Source organism: Callorhinus ursinus, unplaced genomic scaffold (assembly GCF_003265705.2).
Source record: "Callorhinus ursinus isolate GAN/ISIS: 27379988/994484 unplaced genomic scaffold, GSC_fseal_2.0 scaffold4, whole genome shotgun sequence".
NCBI lineage: Eukaryota > Metazoa > Chordata > Mammalia > Carnivora > Otariidae > Callorhinus > Callorhinus ursinus.
In genome coordinates this window covers 119,810,982-119,837,167 of record NW_027397066.1, presented here as the reverse complement: position 1 = coordinate 119,837,167, position 26,186 = coordinate 119,810,982, and the positions used below count along the sequence as shown (strand labels likewise).

At 36.0% G+C, this 26,186-nt stretch overlaps 1 protein-coding gene across 2 annotated transcripts in view; it reads right to left on the bottom strand.

Annotated features, from left to right (window-relative positions):
- The window catches only part of USP38 (ubiquitin specific peptidase 38), a 40,336-nt gene extending 14,713 nt beyond the window's left edge, over positions 1-25,623 (bottom strand). The window contains exons 1-8 of one of the 2 annotated variants that reach the window (XM_025874247.2): positions 24,359-25,623; positions 22,639-22,774; positions 16,145-16,274; positions 14,339-14,440; positions 10,791-10,949; positions 8,252-8,445; positions 5,627-5,720; positions 3,155-3,261 (exon numbers count right to left, since the gene is read on the bottom strand). In XM_025874247.2, coding sequence (XP_025730032.1) covers positions 3,155-3,261; positions 5,627-5,720; positions 8,252-8,445; positions 10,791-10,949; positions 14,339-14,440; positions 16,145-16,274; positions 22,639-22,774; positions 24,359-25,040 — 1,604 coding nt within the window. In that variant the 5' untranslated portion in view covers positions 25,041-25,623. The remainder of the gene's footprint in view (positions 1-3,154; positions 3,262-5,626; positions 5,721-8,251; positions 8,446-10,790; positions 10,950-14,338; positions 14,441-16,144; positions 16,275-22,638; positions 22,775-24,358) is intronic. The other variant, XM_073892294.1, reaches the window with a different exon arrangement.
- Between the last annotated feature and the right edge of the window lie 563 nt (positions 25,624-26,186).

The window sequence follows — 26,186 nt, the reverse complement described above, 5'->3', positions numbered from 1 at the left end:
AAACTACTCATGAAAGAAACTGAGGAAGACACAAAGAAATGGAAAAACGTTCCATGCTCATGGATTGGAAGAACAAATATTGTGAAGATGTCAATGCTACCTAGAGCAATCTACACATTCAATGCAACCCCCATCAAAATACCATCCCCTTTTTTAAAGAAATGGAACAAATAATCCTAACAGTTGTATGGAACCAGAAAAGACCCCGAATAGCCAGAGGAATGTTCAAAAGGAAAGGAAAGCAAAGCTGGCAGCATCAGAATTCCGGACTTCCAGCTCTATTACAAAGCTGTCATCATCAAGACGGTATGGTACTGGCACAAAAACAGACACACAGAGCAATGGAACAGAATAGAGAGCCCAGAAATGGACCCTCAACTCTATGGTCAACTCATCTTTGACAAAGCAGGAAAGAATGTCCAATGGAAAAAAGACAGTCTCTTCAACAAATGATGTTGGGAAAATTGGACAGCCAAATGCAGAAGAATGAAACTGGACCATTTCCTTACACCACACACAAAAATAGACTCCAAATGGCTGAAAGATCTAAACGTGAGACAGGAGTCCATCAAAATCCTAAAAGAGAACACAGGCAGCAACCTCTTCGATCTCAGCTGCAGCAACTTCTTTCTAGAAACATCGCCAAATGCAAGGGAAGCAAGGGCAAAAATCAACTATTGGGATTTCATCAAGAGAAAAAGCTTTTGCACAGCAAAAGAAACACTCCACAAAACCAAAAGACAACCAACCGAATGGGAGAAGATATTTGCAAATGACATATCGATAAAGGGCTAGTATCCAAAATCTATAAAGAACTTATCAAACTCAACACCCAAAGAACAAATAATCCAATCAAGAAATGGGCAGAAGACATGAATAGACATTTTTCCAAAGAAGACATCCAAATGGCCAACAGACACATGAAAAAGTGCTCAACATCGCTCGGCATCAGGGAAATCCAAATCAAAACCTCAATGAGATACCACCTCACACCCGTCAGAATGGCTAAAATTAACAAGTCAGGGAACGACAGATGTTGGCGGGGATGTGGAGAAAGGGGAACCCTCCTACACTGTTGGTGGGAATGCAAGCTGGTGCAACCACTTTGGAAAACAGTATGGACGTTCCTCAAAAAGTTGAAAATAGAGCTGCCATACGATCCAGCAATTGCACTGCTGGGTATTTACCCCAAAGATACAAATGTAGGGATTCGAAGCGGTATGTATACCCCAATGTTTTTAACTGCAATGTCCACAATAGCCAAATTGTGGAAAGAGCCAAGATGTCCATTGACAGATGAATGGACAAAGAAGATGTGGTATATATATACAATGGAATATTATGCAGCCATCAAAAGGAATGAGATCTTGCCATTTGCAACAACGTGGATGGAACTGGAGGTTGTTATGCTGAGTGAAATAAGTCAACTGGAGAAAGACATGAGGAATTCTTAATCTCAGGAAACAAACTGAGGGTTGCTGGAGTGGGGGTGGGGTGGGAGGGATGGGGTGGCTGGGTGATAGACATTGGGGAGGGTATGTGCTATGGTGAGCGCTGTGAATTGTGCAAGACTGTTGAATCACAGATCTGTGCCTCTGAAACAAACAATGCAATATATGTTAAGAAAAAAAAAAGAAGATATCAGGAGCGGAAGAATGAAGGGAGGGAAATCGGAGGGGGAGACGAACCATGAGAGATGATGGACTCTGAAAAAGAAACTGAGGGTTCTAGAGGGGAGGGGGGTGGGGGGATGGGTTAGCCTGGTGATGGGTATTGAGGAGGGCACGTTCTGCGTGGAGCACTGGGTGTTGTGCACATACAATGAATCATGGAACACTACATCAAAAACCAATGATGTAATGTATGGTGATTAACATAACAAAAAAATTTAAAGGAAAAAGAAAAGAAAACAAAACAAATAGTATAGAGCAGCCCTGAGACTAAAATCTTTGAGAACTGCTACAATAAACACATAAATTAGATCCTCAGGGCCTGGGCTGCAAATTTGGATCCAATGAAAAATCTGTCAAAAAAAAAAAATTGTGATCAAAAAGAATGGAGTGCCTTGTGAAAACAAAAAGAAAAATCACTCTCACGATGAAGAAACCAGCTAATAAAAAAGACCAGGAAAAGCAAAAGTTCCCTGACGAAAAATAATTCAAGGAACCTGTGAAGCTCCTAGGACTCTAGGTTCTGCCTTCATCTTTGTTTACAGAGTTTGGACCAGTACACATGTACTGAGACAGTAACTGGGAGTTTAATGCTTTAAGAAGAGAGTAGATTTAATGCATGATCAATAGCAGCAAATTGTGTAAGTTATAACTTACAGCAAACTGTCTTCATCTATCTCATGGCCTTTAACTTCTACATAACTTCTTTGAGATCTAGCTTCTTGAAAGAATGAGCTGTGGGTGGTGTTCCACTTCTTTCCCATTTCTTGTGCCTTCACAGTCTGGCTTCCACCCCAACCTAAAACCTTAAGCTTTTAAAGTTGGCAAATGAACTCTACCAATAAGATAACTTCTTTCTCAAAGAAAAAAAAAAGTAACTGAGGAAAATTGAGGAACCCAACAGCTTTCATTCATGTGGTTATATCCACGCATATTTACTGTATTCAAAAACTGAGAATAAAATAATACATTTGAAAACAATAATAAACCCACTATGTGTTAATATTAATAATATTCATTATGAAAAAGTTATATTTTCTAAAACCAAAAAATTTAGTGAGAAGAATGGTATTGTTTTACATTTTGCAAATATTTCAAGTATCTGGCTTAACGGAAGACAGCTGGATCCTCATAGCTGTTCTCCATTCAATCTATTGTGATATGTTGTTCTGGATGAAGCATATGAAGAAAATCTGGCTTTGATTACATATACACAGATATATAGTTAGAAAAGGGAAGACCCCTGAAAATGTTTTTGGAACTCCTAGGGGGTCTTTGTACCACACTCTGAGAACAGCTGGTCCAAAGTAAAAAAATAAAAAAAAAAGACACCAAATTAAAAACAAAGAACACTTAAATATATACAGTAAATGCAAGGTACTTTAAAGATTAACATTTGAAATATGTTTTTAAAGGCAAAAACAATATGCCACAGTGTTATGAAAGAAAACAATTCAAATCATAACTTTCAAAATACTTTTTACCTGTCTAGCAGAAACCTGAGGTATTCAGAACAGTCTTGCTGTGATCTGGGGGTAAACCATGGAGGTCTAGAAGCTTCAAAGAATACCCGAGGTGCATATGCTTCTCTCTTGGTATCAGTAGAGAAAATACAAGGAAGTGATTCTCACACCATGAATCAAATAACTGAAATCTTCATTTACAGTGTTTAGTAAAGATTAATTAAAATTACATTGCACTTAACCCTACTACAGAGTGCCAGAAATGGGGACAGATAAAATTAGAAATAAATTTAGGTAATCTTCAGTCATAACTTCTCATTCTGCAGGTAAGAATTAACATCTAGAGAAACATGTGACTTGCCCGAGGTTAGACAGCTGAAGTAGTGCCAGAGGGAGTCCACATTAGAACCTAGGTCTCTTGAACACTTAATATAATGCTACTGGCATTATCTCTCTATGACAGTCATATGCTTGCATCCATAATATTTTGGAAATTATAAGAAAAAGACAAACTGAAGAATATATATTTTAGATAAAATGATAAGGGGGAGTACTGTATAGGGCCATGCCTATCTACTTTAAGTGAAAATTTCTTTGACTAGGTACACATTTCATAAATGCACAGAATGTAAGTATATTGTTTAGGGTCCTTGCTGATTTTTTTTTTGGTGTGGAGGACGCTTAGTGAAGTGGTTGCTCACTGACTTCGAAGCAATCTTGGTTCAAATCCTAGATTTTGCAACAACAAAAAGGAACTGAAAAGGCATCTGAAAAGATGTGATTATAACTTGAAAACTTAGAATTCTCCTGACATTTTGAATATTTTTGGTATATAACAGAGTCCTCAGTTAAGAAAAATATCATCAAAATAGGGGTGTTGATAGCATTCTGAAGGAAGGAACTTTAACATACCAGTTGAGCATGAGCTCTAGAGTCATTTGGTTCATACCCCAATTTGCCACTTGTTTGCATGACCCTGAAAAGCAGGTAATGTAAACCCAGTTTCTTCATCTGTAAAATGGGGATACTACCTTATTAGTTCATAGATTGTTTTTGAGGATTAAGAAATAATACATGTAAACTACTTAGGATAGAAGCTAGGCAAATTTAAATGCTCAGGAAGTGTTAGCTTTCTCAATTATAAGAAAAGCCTTTTCAATTACATAGGGAAATCTATCTACCTAAAACAATCCTTGTTGGCTTGCTATCAGACAAGGTCTCTACTGTGACATAACTTTCATTAGGTTCTCTTGTGAATTCCTTTCTTCTTTCCTTGGGAGCATGGAACCCTCCTATAGTTTTTTTCTAACAGTTCTGATTCAGTAAGGTAATATAGTATATATAATGTATTTATATCTACATATACACACATAGATACATATACATTTTATACAGTGTATGGTAAATATAGACTAGTGATAAAGCAAGTACAGAAATCAATTTACTAGGAAAATAATGTTTGGCAGTTGGAGGGAAAAGATTTCATCTCCCTTGGTCCTGAGATGTTAAATTTAATTTGTAAACATATTTTCCTCAGAAAGAGAATAATTATCTCTTTTTAATTTATCTTCAGAAAGAGAAAATTATATCGTTGAGTATATTACTACTTATAGGCTATCACTCATGTTAATTTTTTCCATTTAAGAAGTTATACTTGAGCTATTTCACAGCTTATAGATAGAAACAAGGCATTCTTATCAACTCAATCCCATTAAAGCTATCTTCTCTTCTGACTCTCCCACCTACTCCTTTAGAACTCTGTAAAAGTAAGACAATCAGAGTAAAACCAGAAAATAGTAACATACATTATTTATAAGTGATATTTATATTATTCATATGTACTGCTCAAAACTTAAGAGTTCCTTGAGCATAAGAATTCCCTTCCCCTTTGAATGTTTATCAGACTCCATATTGTATCTCTCAATAAATGTCTCTTAAATGAATATTTACTATATATGACTTTCTTGCCAGCAGCACAAATTCATTTTCTTGGATTAATTTGTGGACATAAAAGATCATCATAAAATTTTAAGCCTTAGAACTTAACAGATAAGTTGTTTATTAAGTTCTAGAGCTTAAAATTTTGGTCACAATGAGAATGAGAGGGCACATATATAAGAAATAGGAGAAAAAAGAAGCCAATGTGCCACAAGATTATTTTATTATTATTGTGAAAAATCTATCAATTTACTATCTATAAGCTATTAAAGATGCACTTATTTATCGGGGGAGAAAATCAGCTTTTATCTATAATAATTAGAACAAAGGGTCAGCATAATATTCATCTACAAGAATGGAAAACGGGGAAGAAATAAAAACTTAGCGCATATCCTGATTTTAGGCAGGATCTCTTTAAGCATATCTAAATGGATTTGTTGTGCTGCGTCAAATATGTATTATTTAAAAAAGATTCACCAAGTTTGGTATAATGTGAAGTTTAAAGAATATTATCAATGAACTTAACATATACATACTACACACACTTACACTCACCTGTGTATGAGCCAAAAAGGCAAAGAGATGCTGTAATTTTTTCATTAATGAATTGCACCCATTTAGATTTAAAGATAATACTTGTCTCCTGAAACTGAAAGAGAATAAAACAGTGAGTCTTGTATACATGTACATACATACACACAAGCATTTTTTAAAAGCTAAAAGGAAGTTAGTTCAAGAACTTATCTTCAAAGCAAAATGTCACTCACCTGATGGCCCTTTACCTAGCAGAGTTACTACTTACAACGTAGTGAAGAAGGAAGGGAAGAATGACGATAAACAAAACAGTTACTATGGGACCAGGTAATGGCCTATGTGCTGTCACATATTATTCCTATTTTCTGGATTAGCAAACAGAAATGGATTAAGCTATTAATTAATGACTTAAATAAGCAACTTTTAAATTCTTTCACACACCTGCATGAAATAAAAAATATATTGTCAACAAAACATACTATAACGTTAGAGTGATTTAAAGACTATGGTACAAGTACAGGATGGGAAAAGGATAAATTATTCAAATAAGAGAATAGGAACAATTCAGTATCCACTTGGAAAAATATGGAATTAAATAAAATTTTACATTATTACAAATGCCACAGAGGAGTAATGAGATAATGTAAAATAGAAAACTACTGAAGTATTTAAAAGAAAAAAGAGGGGGGAAATGTCGAGGGGGGAAGCCTTCCTACAATTCAGACACTACAAATGAGAAATAGCAGATTTCACTACATAAAATAAAAAATTACAAATGAAACACTCTACAAATTTGAATCACACTAACAGGAAGAGAGCATGTAATGAAGGATTATCATCCAGAGTATATAAAATCAGTATGAAAAAGAAAAAAACTCAATAGAAAGGTGCACAAAAGAAAGAATAGGTTATTTAGAAAACAAACACAAATGAACAAAGAAAAACATAGAAAACTGTAATGGTCAGCAATATTGCAAATTAAAGCAAAAAGATGTTTTTCCCCCAATTAGAAAAAATTTTCAAGACTGCTAAAGGTATGGGGTCACAGGTACAATTATATATTAGTACACAAGTTCAAATGCTACAGTCTTTCTGGAGAGCAATTTGGCATACCCCTTTCAAAGCAAAACCTCTACATCCGCATAGGGGCAGAGATGTTAATTATGAGCAAAATAACCTAATGTTCATCAACAGGTATATGGTTAAATAAAATATAGTACATCTATTTATTCAGAATGACAGTTCTGTCACTACCCTATCATGGGAATACTTCCAACATGAATCATTAAAAGATAAAAGCAAGTGCTGGAAAAAAACATATAAATAAGACTATAAATATTTTTTTAAAACAATGTATTTTTTCTTGTTCTAGATAAAATCTTATACCTGTCAAAAAAATGATCTGAAACAAGGCACGCAAAACTGTTAACAAATTACTTTTGTGAATGGGGATGTCTGATTAAAAAAATTTTTTATGTCTGATTTTTATGTCGTATATTTCTAAATTTGTTTTTTTAAACCACAAAGAATTCACATATTACCAAAGAAATAAAATATGCTCTGTGCGTTTTCTTAGATAGTATCGTTGGCTTATTCAATAAGATGACTCTTTGAATTGCTGTTGCTGGATAAAATTGCTTTGGGTCTCTCCTTTCACTATCATCTGGCTGGACTAGATGACATCTGGTGGTGACATACAGATCTGAATTTAGTTTCATGCTTAGTATCACTTGTGTCTAAGTGTACACATTTTTTAAAAAAAATTAAAAATCTCAAATACAAATAAAAAAAAAATAAAACACCGTGCCAAACAAAAAACACCTTAGTGTTGATAGTATATTCTGGGTCCAAAAAATAAAATAAACCTAACTCTTCATCTTTTAGTTTATGATTCTTCTAGGTAGGCATAAAAACTTACAAAGGCATGGAACTCAATTTGTAAAGACCTTTGGTCAAGTTCCATAAATACTCTACTGGCGATGAAGAGAAAAATCCAACCATGTTGTTGTCCTTAGGAAAAGTTTATCATTATTTTGTACTTTTACAGACAGCAATCACATAGCTAACAACTTCTGATTTTATATTTGCTTGGCTGCAAAAGAAAATGAATTTGAAAGTAAATCTGTAAGAGGACAAAGGAACATATGTTTATAAATTTGTTCAGTGTCTATGACTTGTGGAGGGAAACAGAGCTTAAGCTTCTTTCACAGTAACAAAGAAGTTATCAATCTGATAAACAGCAAAATACCTACAAGCAGAAAAAACTGTAACTCCCTTAAAAGATATATAGGTTAAAAAAAATACACTGTCTTATAGGATAATAATAAATTAGTATTTGAGGACACTTAAACTCTTTGGAATAAGCCCACTTAATCCTTCTGTTAAACTAATAAATATCCAGCCAGAATAATTCAAGAGTCTCAATGCAATATATAATATAAACATAAAGTAGAATTTATGTAAGTTAACATTTTAATAGTTCCTGAGCACTGAAAGCAATTTCATTTCTAAATAAGGCAATTATATACAAATATTAATATTTCTGCCATTTATAAGAAATAATGTGAAGACAATCCCACCATCTTACATTTCATCAGTATGCATCAATTTCTACAGTTAACAAAAAAGGTTCAATTTTAAACTTACTCTGTAGCCATAAACAATGCTTGTATAACACTGTTCATATAACATGTATTTCCTAGATTAATAAGACCAGTTTTCCCAGTTTCAGATTTTCCAGAAAGTCTAGACAAGCAAGAGGCCAAAGAATTGGATTGAGAAGTCCAGGCACTTTGATTGAGAATCAATTTAATCTTCTCTTCACTGGGCTTAGGAAAATCCTGTAGATCATCAAGAACAGAAATAGCTTAAAAAATTTAAACTATTTTTGTTATTAAATTAATTAACACCATAAAGATTCTTCCACTGACATTTAACTTTTCTTTTCTTCCACTTGGTTTTGAAATCACCCCTAATACTTGACCAGTCATCAGAAAAAGTTACATTATATTACATGGAAAAAATAAATTATGTCCTAAAATTAGTAAGTACATCCTAAAAGTCGAGTTTATCAAGTTAAGAAATATTCAAGAACGAGGAATTCAAGTCACACTTGAACTATTTATGTTTCCAATGTGCCAGGAAAATGTTTCAGAATAAAACTTTGAGGTCATAGAGTATACTGCAGTGCTACTCAAAGGGACTAGAATGAGGACTTAAATTAGCACACAACTGAATAACCTAGATAATTTGCTTTCAAATTCTCTAGTGAAAGTAAGAAAATCTCCTTTTCATTCACTACTACTATTTACTCAATATTAACCCTTAGAAATAAAAGCTCAAAGTAATCAGGGGATGAAAAATGGAAGCACCTAAGCACAATGACCTCTGACTTCGAAAAATAAAACTCAGTCTCATGTTTAACAATATAGAAAATTATTAAAAGATAGAGATTCTTTTATCTGCTCTATGATATTTGAGATACAATTTTATTTTATAATTTATTTTAAAGATTTTATTTATTTATTTGAGAGAGAGAGAGAGAGCAGGCAAAAGCAGGGGGAACGGCAGAGGGAGAGGGAGAAGCAGGCTCCCCAGTGAGCAGGGAGCCTGACGCAGGGCTCGATCCCTGGACTCTGGGATCATGACCTGAACCAAAGGCAGAAGCTTAATGGACTGAACCACCCAGGTGCCCTGAGATATAATTTTAAATCTAAGTGATTTCAAGCATGAATAGAGCAATGGAGAATAATGAAAGTTGGTAACATCATTAAGTCTTTTTTTTGACTGCTACTACTGGTACTTAGACCTCAGAAAATATTTTCTGAAGGAATTTTAATCTCTTAATTTTCTTGATGTTGGCAGCTAATAGAAAAGTGTTGCTCTTGGACTAGGAGTGAGAACCTTGCTTCTTCTGAGCCTATTTCAGTTATCAGAGTTCTCAACATGTAAAGCACTGAAAAACGGCAATTAACAGGAAGAGGTTTCATCTATCTTCACAGAGAGACACCGTAGAAAGAGATTAACATACTATTTCATCTATCTTCACAGAGAGACAGAGATTAACCATAGAAAGAGATTAACATACTATTTCATCTATCTTCACAGAGAGACACCGTAGAAAGATATTAACATTACTATTAAGTCCATGATAAAATGCTCCTATACATAAAAACATTTATTTCTGGAGGGTCAAATGTCACACTACTGGAATACATTAATTGCTCAACAGTCTTGTTTTGGGTTCAACCAAAATCAGTTTGATTTAGCTAGCTACATAGTAAAAAGAATAAGCTTTGTATTCATTTCAGATACAGAAGAGGTAATAAAGATAATAAGACTTATCTTGTATTTCAGATCTCAAAAAGGAACACTATTAATAGAATTGATTTCTAATAACTTCTGATTAGGTCTGCCTGAGGCAAATTTTCCAATTCTTTTGCGACACCCTGATTATGCAGTAAATTTAAGAGTGAAGTATGTATATTGTGACCCATTCTTTAAGACAAACAGAATCAGTGCTTTTTAGGTCTACTATCTATACAAAGTTGAAAAACAGGGTAAGTTCACAAAGAACTCAAGTAAAGATTCTATAAAATATGGATCTTCATGAACAGTCCATAGCAAAAATGGAATGGAAACAAAGTCAAATCTTTTATTGAATTGCCTTTTCTTGATTCTAAGATGTTTTTAAATATTTTAACACTACTATAGGAGCCTGGGTGGCTCAGTCTGTTAAGCGTCTGCTCAGGTCATGATCCAGGAGTCCTGGGATCAAGCTCCATGTTGGGCTTCCTGCTTAGTGGGGAGTCTGCTGCTCCTTCTCTCTCTCTCTCTCTAAGATAAATAAATATCTTTAAAGAAAATATCTTAACAATTCTGACATTGTGTGTATTCACTTAATGTGGCATTTCTTTTTAAATAAATTTCCCCAACAGCTGTTATAAATTTAAAGATACTGCCTTATAATTGATGGCATTGTAGAACTGAAGAAATATGGTTATTTAGATTAATTATAATAAGAAAGAGATTACTCCCTAAATATTAATGAACCCTGATTTTTTTTCAAATAAAAAGCATATTACCATAGAATAGTAAATTGAATAGTTATAGAAATCTTCCACTACATTAATCTATCACATTATGGTCTGCAGCTGTGCAAATATTGGTACAACTACCATCATACCTTTATTGCTTCCAAAATAGGTTCGTAGAGATCTGGAAATCCAGAATAATGATACATCATACAGTGTATCAGTTCTGTTAACTGCACTAAGAAAGCTGTACTGGAAGGCAGACCATCACTTTTGAAGGAGTGAACCAAATTAACTATGTAAGGAATAATCTGAAGAGAAAAAAGACAAACGTTCCTCTATTTATACAAATGGCAACAAATTCCCTAGCCTACAAATGGAATGCAAATGTTACATGATCAGCAAGTACTTTTCTGTACGTTCAGTCACAGTCTTTTTCTAAAAAAGTTATGAAGTTAAAATTTCTAGAATATCAAGGTAAATTGAGTTTCAAAGTCACATATAATTTTAATTCCATATAAGACCCCTCTCCTTACCCTTATACTCCATCTAAAACACAAACTAAGGTACAAAATAGAAGTCTTAGTCACCTCTGCCATTCTGAAAAATGTTAGGACTATTTTATATTTACCAGATTGTTCAGTAGGAACAAACTTTTAAAATATAAACCTAAAATTAGCTTAAGAGCTCCATCTAGTGTGAATTTTAGATTTTTCACTTGAAAGAATTAAACACTGTACATTGCACATTAAAGTCTACTTCAAGAAAGTCACTAAAATTACAGCTCAGGCTCTTCTTTTAGGTAAGTATAGGGAAGATGTCTTATGTTAGCATGGTTATCCTTATTAAAGCCTCCAATTCTCCACCTCCAAAAGGAGATGGTTCTAAAATAAATGGGATCAGAAATTTCTATTATTTTTAAGAAACTGGAGTTAAAAATAAAAGGGACATTTAAAATGCTCATTGTTCAAAACATGTAGAAAACTTAGTATTGATAATAAACATAACAGTGTCCTTTCTTTATAAAATTAGACTAAAGTCAATACAGAGTCATCACATATTCAAGAGGTTATTAACAAGATAAACTTGGTTTTGCAGAAATGGCTCATTCCATTAGTGCAGTGGTATCGAATTAATTATTAATCACAATCTAATAATACACATTTACACTTCATATGTAAAAGGCTTCTAATAATATTATGTTTTATTTGTAGAACGTTTTTTTGGTTGCTAACTTGTGATAAAAGTGAAGTTACGGCTTATTGTCTTATCACCAAATGGCAATGAACAACAATTATAGTAGCATCATAATCGACTCCCTTTCCTTCCTCCTAAAAGGAACAACCATATTCTTAAATTAACAGTGCTATTCTCATTTTGCTCTGATTTTATGCTTGAGGTCTTAAAATCACATTTTAACTTTTGCACTACCTTCTTTGATCTTACTTCCATCAAAGGTATTAATTTGACCATGAAACCATCAGTTCCTAATAAGTTCACTCTACTACTCTCATCTCTCATTTCTAAACAAAGCTGAATTATAGTTCTGCTCCATAAAGCCATATCTATCAGATACTCTTGCTAACGTAGCAGAAATCCAAAGTTATTTTGTTTCCTCACAGGTGAAATGAGAGAGAGAAATGAAAGAGAAGAGAAAATGATTATTTAATTTACAATTCCAAATCTTCCAAAAGCCTTCCTAGTGTAGATCTGGTCTTTGCAATCAGGTAATATAGTTGTCTACTATTATATCCTATATGGTCAGAATTATCACTGACATAGAAATGAGACTAAGTTCTTCACAGGCATATAAATATATGTCCAAGCAGGCTATTACCTTCTAACTGCTTGAAAGTTGATTTTTTTTGAGTGAGCAAATCTAAATATTTGTGGACATTTACTGTAATACTCACTAAACTTAAGTTACTATTTGACAAAATGTGTATAACTTATTAGAAACTTGGATGTTTTCCTTTTGTTTAAAATAAGTTTCTTTCCACTTTTAAGAAGCATATAAAAAGCAATTTGGTCTATAATAACATATATTATAACATCAATCTTGGTTTGCTCTAAAATGCTATGAGTAACGATGTTGGTGATTCCAGGTTATTGCTCATATTTAACAACTTCTAAACCTGTGTCCTTCACTGAGTTAGAGTTATAGTTGACTTAACTACTACATGACACACCACTAGATGCCCAAGTTCACCTTAGTTGAGTAGCCAGTCAAGCTATGCACAGTATGTAGGCAATAATTAGATCTTAGTTTTTAGAATTTACTGAGCCAGATGACAATTTTCAATTTCAGATCTAACTAATCCTTAAATAAACGGTTTCATATCAATATTTCAATAAGCCAAATATTTCAGAGTCAACCATTTTTATTTTAACTATGTTCTTCAGAAAAAGAAGCAATACAACATATGGAGATATCCTCCATCTTTTAAAAAACTGGGAGCCAAGAAAAAGATTTAGAGTATGGCATAAACGGCTCATCAGAGAGATTAAGAAATGTCCTCAGTGTGAGAGCAATAAACATTAGAATGGATGAGTAAGTTATATTAAGAATCTCCTTCTCAGAAAATCTGAAAATAAACCTTTTCTCAAACGGCCCACACATGATTGTGCCTGAAGACAGACACAAATGATTGATGTTCTATATCTTGTTAGACTTAGCTAGTACACATGCTATCTTAGCTCAAGTTTTGAGTTTTGTTTATGTAACAGATATAAGGTTATTGGTTGATGGTCAAGATCATCAATTATGCAATTAACTGTAGAAATTCTCAGAAAAACCTATTCTAAGTGACAACGTATAATATAACTACTTGTTGATAAGGATTACTTTCTATAAAGACTGCAGATTTTCCTTCAGTAGTAGTGAGGCACTAAGCAGCCTAAGTATGTATATGGTTCTTTGAGGCTAGTTCTACTTCTAGCTAATAATCAACAACTGGAGTTCGCACTTCTTCATCAGTCTCCCTTGAATTTGCTTGTACTGGGTCAGCATTCCTAAGGTATTTACCTTGTAGGTGTACTAATAATGAGAGTTTAGTCCTGTAAACCTGGGGATCAGACCCTAGGAGAAGCAAATAACCACATAAAGCACTGCTTTCCTGTGATGCGCTAGATAGATAAATGGACAGGTTCTCAAAATAACATTTTGTCATTTCCACATGTAATGACTGATAATCAAAGAAATGAAGTCAAATCAAATCAGATCAAAACCAGTGATGTAGCTCATTAAAAGTGGTAGGGTTCTGGATATATTTTAAAGGTAGAGTTAATAGCATTTGTACACTATGGGTTGGAAGAGAATGAAGTCTTAATTCTGGGGCAATAAAACAACACCTGATGTTTTCACGTCTCTGAAATTCTAAAGCATTTTTCTTCTACACTGTTCTACGTGCAATAGACAACCATCAGTGACACTGACACGTGACATCTCTCATGTAGAGCAATATTCAACTGCTGATAGTGGTTGCAAGTGCAGCAGTTTTGGTGAGACTCAAAACATTCTGAAAATACATTCTTTGGAGGGAAATCCCACAACCTCAATTTTCTAAGAAATCATAAAGCTACAAGAAAATAGATTCAGGACTAACCTACAATCTTTTTCACTATATACAAATGTGACTCCATATTAAACTAAATTTTAACGCAAAGTTCTTCAGAGCAGAAAGCTTGTGTCCTAACTTACCAGATGGAATGCCTCTGGAGAATGCTGAAAACTGAGCAGCATGTGAGAAAGAACTGCAAGAGCACCAGGTCTCACAAGAGGAAACCAAAGTCGATTAAAAACCTTCAAAAAAGATAAGACATCCACCTTATGAGTTTGTAGGGAAATCATTAACCCAATCAGTGGTTATTATCCTTGGACCAAAAATATTTATGTGACTATTCCCCTTCCTGGAAAGTTCTACCATAACATGTCACTTTGGGAGAGAAAGTTGGGAAATAACAACATGACAGAGATCAAGGGAATACAATGGCCTAAACAACTCTTAAAACCCCTTGATCAAATACAAATCTGTCAAGCCTTACCCACAAAGTGACTGTTCCTTGGCCCACGCTTCATTTGATTTCATTCAACCAACACTGATTCAGTACCTACTATGGCTTGGCATTGTTCTAGGCACTGAGGATATAACAGTGGATTAAAAAAAATTTCTAATTTGATAGGGCTTACTGTCTCCAGGGTGGGTAGACAATAAAAAGTAACATGGAGATAAGTACTATGAAAATAGGGTATGAAGAATGGGGACTGCTGAGTAGCAAAGGGGTCTGTTATTTTATTAGGGTATTAAAAAAATGTGTCATTTAAAAGGTGACATCTGACTATAAAATACTGAAGGAAATGAAAGTAAGCCTGCAGATACCTGGGAGAAGAGCATAATAAGCAAGGCAAAGGCCAAGTACTACAAAGGCCCTGAGGTCTCCAGCCTGGTGTACTAGAGACAGAGCAAAGAGAGCAGTGTAAGCAAAGTACAGAGACTGAGGCAATAATAGTGGGAGACTCGAGGAGAGAAGCAGCAGTGGGCAAGATCTTGTAGGTCTTGTGTGACACCTATAGGAGCCCAAGGGCAGGAGCAGGGAGACTACTGCAATCTGTACAGCTAGGGATGATGAGGGCTTTGGACCAAGGTGGTATTGATGAAGCTGGTTAAAAGTGGTAGGATTCCGGACATTTTAAAGGTGGAGTTGATAGGATTTGTAGGATAAGGGCTGAGACAGAATGAAAAGAAAGAATGATAGCTTTCAGGTTTTGTCCTGAGTGGAGTCGCTATTAAGATGGGGAAGACCAGGTCTGGGAGGCAAAAATCAGAAATTAGATCATGGATAAGTTGAATTTGAGATTCAAGTATAGACACTTGGATACATGACTATGGAGTTCATGGGAAAATAATGAACAAGAAATATATACCTGGCAGTCATTAACTTAGAAACATTATTTAAAACCATGGGACACATATGCTGTGAGAATGGACTGAGAAGAAAATGGCTCAAAAATGAAACTCCAAAGCACTCTAAAGTTAGAAAGATCCATTATGGGAGACTGAGGTGCCAGTAAACTAGGACAAAAGCCAAGAGAACTAGGACAAAAACGAAGTGAGGCAAGTGTTTCAAGAGGGAGTGATCAAATGCTGTGTCAAATGCTGCTGATCGGTCAAATGAGAGGAGGCCTGAGAAATAACTCCTGAGGTTAGCAGTACTGGAAAGCACTGGTGTCAAAGATAGTTTTGGTAGACTAATGGTGGTAAAAGCTTGATTAGTTGGGTTTAAGAGATAAGGGGAGGAATAGGTTTTCATATTAGACACTTGAAAACAGCAAAATTATTCTGATTACCTATACTTAAATACCATTCTTAATTTCTATTTTAAAATTATGATTCAAAACCAAACCAAAAACAAGAACATATTCAACATTAGATGCTTTATAGGGGACTACCCAAAGATTAAAAGATTGAGACCATTCATTCTAAGAGATTTATATACTCCCACTTACCAGTTCTATTTTCAGTAAAGTAACATCTATCAAAATAGTAAACTTCTGGACAGCTGCCAGTCCTTTTAGGAGTGCAATCACCCATGTATCCACATGCTGAGCCAATGGCCAGGAGAGCCAGTCAATCATTCTGAAGATTCAAAAACAAAACTATCAGTCTTGAAAATATTTTCAATGTCTTTTAGTTGGGAATAACAAGAGTTACAGTAGATAACCCCTTCCTTTGTGACTCAAAATTTACTGAGCTTGCTTGTGAAAAGCACTGTTCAAGATGCAGAAATGAGTATAAAGGTGCTTGTACTCAAGGAGTTTCCAATCTTGTAAGCTGACAGTTTCTTACATATTTCAATAACAAGAATTTCTGATAAAGCGTCATTTCACATACATGCACTTTTAAGTTGATTCTACACAGTGCTATCTAGAATTTATTAGGCAAATTTACTCAAAAAAGAACAGTTCAAATGTAGCTATTGGGCTAAGATACATGGAAATAAAATTTCTCCTTTCTGGTGATTGCAGTCCAAATATGAAATGCACTGTTAAAAATGACTATTTTGAATTGTGAAACAGGTCTTTTCATCCCTTTCATTATCCTACTATACCAAGACAAGAAAGGAAGCTTTACATAGATAAAAGGGCACTGAATGTGTAAATACACCAAATGGCCTCATACTGAATTAGTGAGTGTTCTTCTTGAATATCAACTCAGTTTAATGGAAATAAAGACAAAGTAATATGGGATGTGATGGAGACTGTCCTTAATGTTAAATATCAATCACAATGAAGAGTGGTACAATCCTTTTGGAAAGCATTTGGGTCAAATGTTCATAGTATTTGATCCAATAATCCAGTTTTGGGGATTACACAATAAGAAATAGTAGTGGGGAAAAAAAAAGGTTTTTAAAATCAGAGTGATCTGGTTTCAAAATCTCAACTTACCATTTATTAGTTGGGGGGCCCTAATACCTATGTAAGTTATTTAAACTCTGTGTCTCAGTTTCCTTAACTGTAGATTATAGATAAACATGTTTATTTTACAGGGTTGATTTGAAGACTACATGAGTTAATATATGACACTGGAAATACTCATTGTGAATGCCTCTCTTCTACCAAATATCAACATATGTGGCAATAAATAAATAATTGAACAAAATGTCAAACATAAATGCTAAGTACAAAAGCACATGCCCCAAAGAGCAACTAACATGTTAAAAAAATTGACTTCAAAATTGATAGTTATTTTCACAATAGCTATGCTATAACTATCTACATTAACACTAGAGTGCTATCTTTTTTTAAAGTTTTTGCTCTTAAGATTAAAATGTTCCATCAGATGGAACCAGAGTGGCCCAAAGTCCAAATGCTTATGTTAACTACAAGTTATCTGTATGTTCCTTATGTTGCCTACACATATTTTATTTCCTTTTGTTTTTCTGGCCATCTTCTGCAAATAATGATGGTTACAAAGCATTAAAATAGCCTCTGACAGCTGTTCCACATATTCTAACTGTTGTTAAGTTGATTTTCATAAAAGTTTGTAGCCACTCTACATACAGGAAGTAGAGAGACACTTGCATTTGTGTATAAAGAGTAAGTTCACTGTAGCACTGTATTTAGGATATGGAAAAATGCTAACAATCTAAATGTGCATCAATAAGGGAATGGCAAAATATACTATGGAACATCATGCAGAGTTTTAAAGAATGAGATGGATCTATATGAATCTATCCGTGAGGATCTAACATGGAAAGATCTGAGATTTTGTTCAATTAAAGAAGAAAAAAAGTGCCAATAAGTCTTTTAAAAACTGTTCTTGTTTAAAAAAATCATGTTAGGACACATTTTATATTTTTTTAGTACAAATATGCACACAAATAAAGATGTGGTTCAAAGAGAAGAAATATATGTGAGCACATCTCCTTGGCTCTGTGGACTCTGCCCCATGGGGAATGGTACCTCCAGAGCAGAAGGAAACTGGGCTCTCCAGAACACGGGGCCCTGGGCCAGAACTCCCTTAGCTCAGGTCTAAGAGCAGAGTAGAAAATTCCACTTGGCCATGGTTCTTCATTATACCTAATCACCCAATCAGCTTTTTCCTCTCCTCCGTATTTCTAGCTGACCATCTCCTGACCATCCTAAAGAAACTTCAAGTCAGAAGTAACATGAATTAGAAGCCATTCACTCAACAAATATTTGAGTGCCAATTATATAACAGTTACTCTGTTAAGTGCTGAAAACATAATAGTTACAATTTCTGCTTTCAAATTGGTAAGAAAAGTTAGGAAATTTGTCAACAGTTACACAATTAATAAACAGAAGCACTAGTGTTTGAACTAAGCTCTGCTAGTGTATAAATGCAATGCTTTCAGCTACACTTTAATTATATTCCAGTTCTGCTTCAATTTGATTGGACTTGCATATATATACCCAAATCCTTTCAGGCACAGGCATTGTAGGATGAGTTATTTTTATGGTTAACTACACTAATCTTGTCCACCATGTATTGGTTACTACATGAATTTTAAGGACACTTAACCCTGATATACTGAGTTAATTTCTTACTAAAGAACATTTAACTATAGTTGTAATTTATGTACTTTGAAATCTTCTTTCCGGGCGCCTGGGTGGCTCAGTTGGTTAAGCGACTGCCTTCGGCTCAGGTCATGATCCTGGAGTCCTGGGATCGAGTCCCGCATCGGGCTCCCTGCTCGGTGGGGAGTCTGCTTCTCCCTCTGACCCAACCCCCTCTCATGCTCTCTCTCTCTCTCTCTCATTCTCTCAAATAAATAAATAAAATTTAAAAAAAAAATCTTCTTTCCTCCATTAGACCATGAGCTTAAGAGCAGTGATCTTCTTCTTATTGTTTTTTTTTAATCTTTAATCTGTGGATCCCCAGTACTTAGCATAGTGCTTGGCACTGAGAAGGAGTTCAAATTTGTTGAATAAATGAAACCATTCAAGTTGCAAAAAAATACAACTTGAAAATCTTAACATTAAAATTGGCAATATTATAAAAGACAAAAAAATAGATTTATTCTTAATTTGTACAGAATAAAATCAATTTTCACTTTTAGATGGCACCTTCATGGCTAGATCCAGCCTCAGTTTACCTTGTTCCATTGTTTTAAAAATTGGGAAATTTCACATGAAAAACTGGATTACAGGCTTCTTTTGAAAAATCAGATCAGCAACACTGAATTCAAATTTCTTTGAATTTTGAAACTGGAGTTGAGGATCAGCATTCTCTTTTAGAAGGTGCTTGTGTACCCCATTCCTTATTATTTCAGTTAGATCTGGCCAATTTCATACTTTAATGTTATTTATTTGTTCCTGGTATGGTATTTGCATTTCTTTGGTTTACAGAAAATAACAGTTCAAGTATGGTAAGTACTATGTGTGGGGAAATATAGACTATGGGGAAATAGAAGGTGGGAGTATGATAAAAATAAACACTGCTATCCTGTTCAGTTACATATGCAATATAAGAATAATTACTCCAGATAGACTATGGGTGAAACAGGATCATGCAGAATAAATTAGAAATGCAATACAAAAACTGGATCACAACTTCCCATAGAAACAAATAGGTAAAAATTAATTACCAAATATATTTTAAAAACAAAACAAATTCAGAAGCTGGATACCATGGCTGTTTTGAAAAGGTTGAAAAATTAAGATGAAGATTGCTAAATACCAAGAATTGGAATTTGCACTTGCTTTAATAAGGGGTGGAAGTCACTGCAGTTTGCTGATCAGAAGGGAAAATTGAATAGATCAGGATGACTTAGAGAGAGTAGTAAGTGTAAGTCATGCTGGCAAAAAGACCAACTAGAAGACTCTGCTGCAATGACTTATGGCATGTAATGAAAAATGTTAGATATTATTACCTAGGCAATGAAGGTGACAAACTGATTTCTAATTTCACTTTCAGCTATGAAATATGTAATTCTCTGAATCTTTCTATTTTGTTTAAGGACAACATAATTTATGATATATTCATCTCAAAGAGAAAGAAATTTTAGTGCTGTTGAGGTCATGCTGATAAAGGAGTGTTACTGCTAAATAGGACATAGAAGGAATTTCATTATGGAGAGATGGGTGGGATATGAGTCTTTTTTTCAAACGATTTTTATTTTTTTTATTAGAGAGAGAGCACAAGTAGGGGGAGCAGCAGAGGCAGAGGGAGAAGCAGGCTCCCTGCCGAGCAGGGAGCCCAATGTGGGGCTCGATCCCAGGACCCTGAGATCATGACCCGAGTGAAGGCAGATGCTTAACGGATGGAGCCACCCAGGTGCCCTTTCTTTTTTTTTTTTTTTAAGTAGGCTCCATGCCCAGCGTGGAGCCCAATGTGGGGCTTGAACTCACAACTCTGAGATGAAAACCTAAGCTGAGATCAAGAGTCAGAGGCTCAAGTGACTAAGCCACCCAGGTGCCCTGTAAGAGCATTTCTTAAAATTAAAAGTAAATGAACAATGAGAACTTTACATAAAGACTTGGAAATTAACCACATATAGAAGAGAATTGAAAAAGTGGTAAGAATAAAGGGAAAAGGAAAAATAAAAAGAACAGACAATATGAAGAAAATCCTAACAGCATGGCATCACAGGATTTCTAGAATTTTAACTATGAATACAAAGATACCAAGAAGATGAAAACAAAAATACAGACCACTAAATATGGCAAGGAGATAACCATAAATTGAAAGTAGTAGAGATAGAGGCCATACAGCAGGAACAATATTTATATAGATCTGTGGAACTTTGAGAGAATGAGCAACAAGAAACTGAAAGTAATAGTTACAGCTAAATTGATTCAGTTAAATTTAAGACTGCAAGGAAAAAAGAAGGAAAGCTAGAAGAGAAGGGTCTTTTCAAACACTACATAAAAAGGGGGAAAAGGTGGAAAAAATCCAAGTTCCCAAAGTTTGTGTTACAGATAGTAAAATTTATACATGTAGCTTTCAGAAAATCCAACATAAATACTTAAGTTTATATGTCATGACTGCAATTTTATAACAGGTACACAGAAACCATTTTGTTCCAAATCCTTGTATTTTATTTAGATGTGCCACATACATACACACACATGTGCGTGCATACTGTAGAAAAAAATTACAAAAAAACCCAGGCAGATGTGAAACAAAAATAGGTAGAGAGGAAAAGCTCAATTAGAAAAATAGAGTCATTGAAATAAAGAAACTCAATAGCTGGAACAAGCTCTACAAATGAGTACCTTTGAAGAAAAAATTAGTGAGTTGTAAGACAGTATTGATGTTCTTCCCCTTAGATCTCCACAGGCTTTGCTCCCTCATTTCCTTTATGTCTTTACTTCATCTTCATGTTCTCATTGAGGTCTTCCTAACCCATCTTATTTAAAATTGCAAACCACTCCCTCATACTTTATGTCCTTCCTATCTACTTTTTTTCCAAAACACTCATCACTATTCAAATACTAAATTATAATTTTAATGATCATATTTAATAAAATCTAAAACAAAATCAATTTTAGGTTGTATAATTAGTTTATGTACCACTAAGGAAGGAAAAGTCATGCCAATTAAACTAGAATATCAAGTGACTATGTATTTCCACATTTTGACATCTCTGAAATCAAGATACATCTTATATGTTACTAATTTACTGTCTTCCTCTCCATCTAGAAAGCAAGTTCGTGAATACAGATTTTTTTTTATCCATTTGTTCAAGGTTTTGAAGCACTGCCTAGCACTCATGGTAAGTAAGTGTCCAGTAAATACGGTTTGAATAAATGAACGAATGAATTAATAAAAGCATGAAAATGCTGAGTCTAAATATTAAGTTTACACCTAGAAATATAAGAATAAACTGAAAGACATCAAGAAGAAAGAGACATAAACAGTACCAGAAAAAGCCTAACTACTCACAAAGGAATGACAATTGGACTGACAGCAGACTCCATATCAGCAACCATAAATGCCAGAAGACAATGCAGTATTATTTTCAAAATGCAGAGAAAATGACTAGCAAATTAGAATTCTGCATCTTACCAAATCATCTATTTAAGAATAAGGAAGAAAAAACATATTTTAAACAAAGATAGAGTGTATTATATAGAGATTCTGATTGAAAGAGAAAGTAAAAGTATGTACTTAGCTTAAAAAAAACAAAAATTAAAAAACCCAGGGAGAAGAAACAGGTTGCAGGAAACCATAATGAGTAAGGAAATTAGTAAAACATATTGATAATCCAACCAACTCCTTACTGTACAGTAAGTATATACACGTGTATATTTTTGGAATTAAAAAAAGCTGAACTGAAAATGGACTTCGAATTACCAGGAGGCCTGTCAAACCTATATAGTAAGGTAAATAATTCATTCCAATTAGTTTGGAGAATATGTATTTCATTCTATGATTTCAGTTTTAAACATCTAAGTTTTTGATTACCCACAAAATACAACAAAATATCTCCTCCTCCCAAATCTACACCACCGTCTACAGTGTCATGAAGAAGTACCTGCAAAGAGCTTGGGTCATACTTGCATCTTTTACATTTGGATCCGTAGTTAGGCTCCTGATGAGAACTGTAATCATCTGAAGAGGAATATGCTGCACAAGGCTTGCCAATGCTACAGAAGGTTCAAATGATGTATCTATTTTTTTAATTAAAAAGAAAAAGGAATATGGCAAGAAGGTTCAAGTGAAGTATTTAGAGAGAAACAACAATTTACAAAAAAATGTACTTGTGGCAAAGGTGTTACTCTGGAAGCAGTTGTTAGGCTCTACCTCATGGGTAGAACTCTAACATACAAGGAATGTTAAATTACAGAAATGAGAGATGAAGGGTGAGTAGCAATGATTGCTCATTATAGAGATAACTACTGCAATATAAAAACTACTGTTCACTACACCATATTTAGTTCATAAGTTACCTTATTTTCCTGCATTATTAATATTAAGTCACTGTTGTGTTAAAATATTCATCTGTAAGTCAGCAGTCAGAGAAGAATTCAAGGTATCATTTAAATGCCCACTTTAGATCTTCCAAAGTAACTTGTAACTATTAATTACAGTAGTCATTACATTGTTCTAAGGAAGATTTAAAAAAAAAATCTCTTAAAAAAGTAAAAATTAAGGTGAATTTTGAGGGGACTTTGCTTAAACTATATAATAATTAAGCAAATTCAAGGTAAGCACCTTTACTACCACTGTTGAAATCAAGCTGTGGGGAATTCTAACAGTCCTAGCAACACAGGCAATACAAGAAAAATTACAATTAAAAAATTAAAACAATTCAGATACTGCAAATATATAGTTGGTAATTCTTTCCTAAACACATTTAATTCATCAGAAGACATGGAGCTTGTTAAAACTCTGTTCTTATTTCTGGTTCCCAAGATAAAAGACACCTCCTTCACAAGCTCAATTTCAAACAATAGAAAAGGAGAATGGTTGTGCCAAGTAGAGAGGAAGCGGACACAATTTTGGGTCTATTCTTTCACAATTTACAGAGCTGAAAGCTCCAAGTCCAAACAAGGAATGTAAATGCAAGGTAAAATTCCGGGTGAGAAATATTTTCTTGCCAATTATCACTTGATTCCTTGCCACTTTCTAAGGATGTAGTTCATGGGCTATACACTGAGCACAAAAACACCTATTTAAGTCCTCATACTCTTTCCTTTCCCTCATTCTCCTGTACCCTCTCTACCTGTAAACTATTGTAGAAAAAAATGTCAATATTCAAAAACTACATAGTTAACTGTGATAATCCAGTAATAAAACCACCCAGCCCATGAATAAAAAAGTGGGAAAATTAAAAAACAGGGGAGAAAATTATAATGACAAAATGACAGAGTCACAGTACAATAATAATATGGTAAACATTATTATGCTCTCATTAGTCACTAATGAATAGAAGCTTTATTTAGTAGCTATCATCCTCAAAGCATTCCATAACTTCAGCAGAGGCTGGGTAATTAAGCAACTTATTTAGTGCCAAAGGTCTTAGACCTCAAAGTTTTCAACATTTAGAATAGGAACACTACTTTTTTTTTTTTTCCAAAGGTACAAAGGGACAGCCTAAATACGTAAGTGGATGGGAATTAAACTTTGGATGAGGGTATTAAGATTTGTTCTCCATTAAGGATGTTTTCAGGGCAGAGAAGCAAATATGATGAGTGTCCAATAGACACACTGAATTTCCAAGAGAGATTTTTCTGGAATATAATGACACTTACCTGTGGAAGAAATGCTTGCAAAAACTTCTTGCAGGGAAGGCAGGAGTGTGGAGGGCTCGGCCTTCCAGATGTTCTGCAGCAAGTTACTCACTTTTGTCACCTGAGAGACATATTCCCGCAGCTCCTTCTCCTGGGTGGACACGCACTGGAAATGGCCTATCGTTCGAACAAGCTGTTGACAGAAGGTGATCGACAATTTCCCCTTGGGGATGCACTGCACGAAGTCGGTCAGGAGGTCGCTCAATCGGGCACAGAGCTGCGGCTCCGGCCTCTCACACACCATGCGTAACACCTCCACCTGCAGCAGGCTGAAGAGGTCCAGCACCGATGGGCAGCTCATGATCAGCTTCAGGCCGTTGTGAATGTAGTCCAGAATGGCTACGTCCTTCCTGTCCAGCGAGTGGTAGCCCTGCTGAAGGAGGCCCAACACGAATGTCTTGTTGAAGAAGGACTCGAACTCTGGCCGGTGGTAACGCGCATAGGCCTCCAGCACTTGGTGCCCCACCTGCCGCTGAAAGGGGTCTTGGCCCTCCAGGATGAGCCGGGTGGTCAGGTCAAACATGGCTTCACACTGCGCCTCGTCTAGCCAATGTTCCGCCGATTCCACCACCTTCCTCACAATCACCCGCTTTAGGGGCAGGGGGTGCGAAGAACTCACCAGGCCCTCCAGGATCTTGTCCATCGTCGCCAAACTGCAAGGCCAGGGCCAGGGGGTTAGGAGCGGGGGGCGACAGTCCCGACGTGGGGCAGGAGAGTCCCGCGGCAAAGGTGAACTTGGAGAGCAGCAGCAGCAGCGGCACCGACCACCGCCACCGCAGTCTCAGCAGCCACATTTATCGGGCAGAGGGGCCCATCCAAGCCCGGGCGGGAGGTGGCAAGCTTGGGGAGCGTCGGAACCGGCACCGCCCGCGGCGGGCCTAGGGAGCCAAAGGCTCGCACTCCGCCGCCGCCCCGGGCCCGCGCTCCCTCTCAGCATCAGCGCGAAGGGGACGGCGAGGACCCCCGGCGGCGGCGGTCACTCAAGGCCCGTGGCTGCCAGCCAGTACTTGGAGGAAGCGCGCCTTAGTGTCCCGAGGCAGGTGTGGACGTCCGGGCTCAGCAGGTCGTTAAGATGAAACCAGCCCTGGCTTGAGTCAGAAGCCGCTGTCACTGAAAGTGCCGGGTCAGCCCCGGAGAAGATAAGGAGGTGAACCCCCTTGACCCGGATTCAGAAGTTCCCGCAAACAGGAAGTGAAGGACGGAGGTCCCTCCGGAAAGACCCGCCCTCCGGCCCTCCGGCCCTCCAACTCTCTTAACCACCTCGCCCCCTCTCCCCCTTCTCCTCCCCAACTCGCGGCCACCCTCCAGGCTATGCTCTGGCCCCCTCCCCGCCCCGCCTCGCCCCTCTCCACCGCTGCTGCGCAGGTGCGGCCGCTTCCAGTCGAGTCGCGCGGCGACGCTCGCGTCATTGGGGAGCGTGTGTCGAGTCACAGGCGGTTTTCTGGGAGGCGCGGCCGGGAGTGGACGCTGAGGAAGTGGCCACGACTTTAGTATTCCCACGTTCCGACCTCTGTAGGTTCTGTGCAGGTCAGGTTACTCGTGAAAGCCTGAGGAAATGCTGTTTATGTAAAATTTTGTGAATGAGAAAGTTTTGGAAACGAGAGAAAAACATTCGGGGAGAAAGTAAGGAAGAGAACTCAAAACTGTGATTGAGGAGAAATGGTTTAGGTTTTGGCTCGTTCATCGAGAAATGAGCTAGGACTCCTAAATGTGAGTGCCTTCTCCTGTGGTTATTAAAATAAGAACTGTACTGGCAGCTGCGTGCATCTAGTGAGGGTCAGTATTGGTA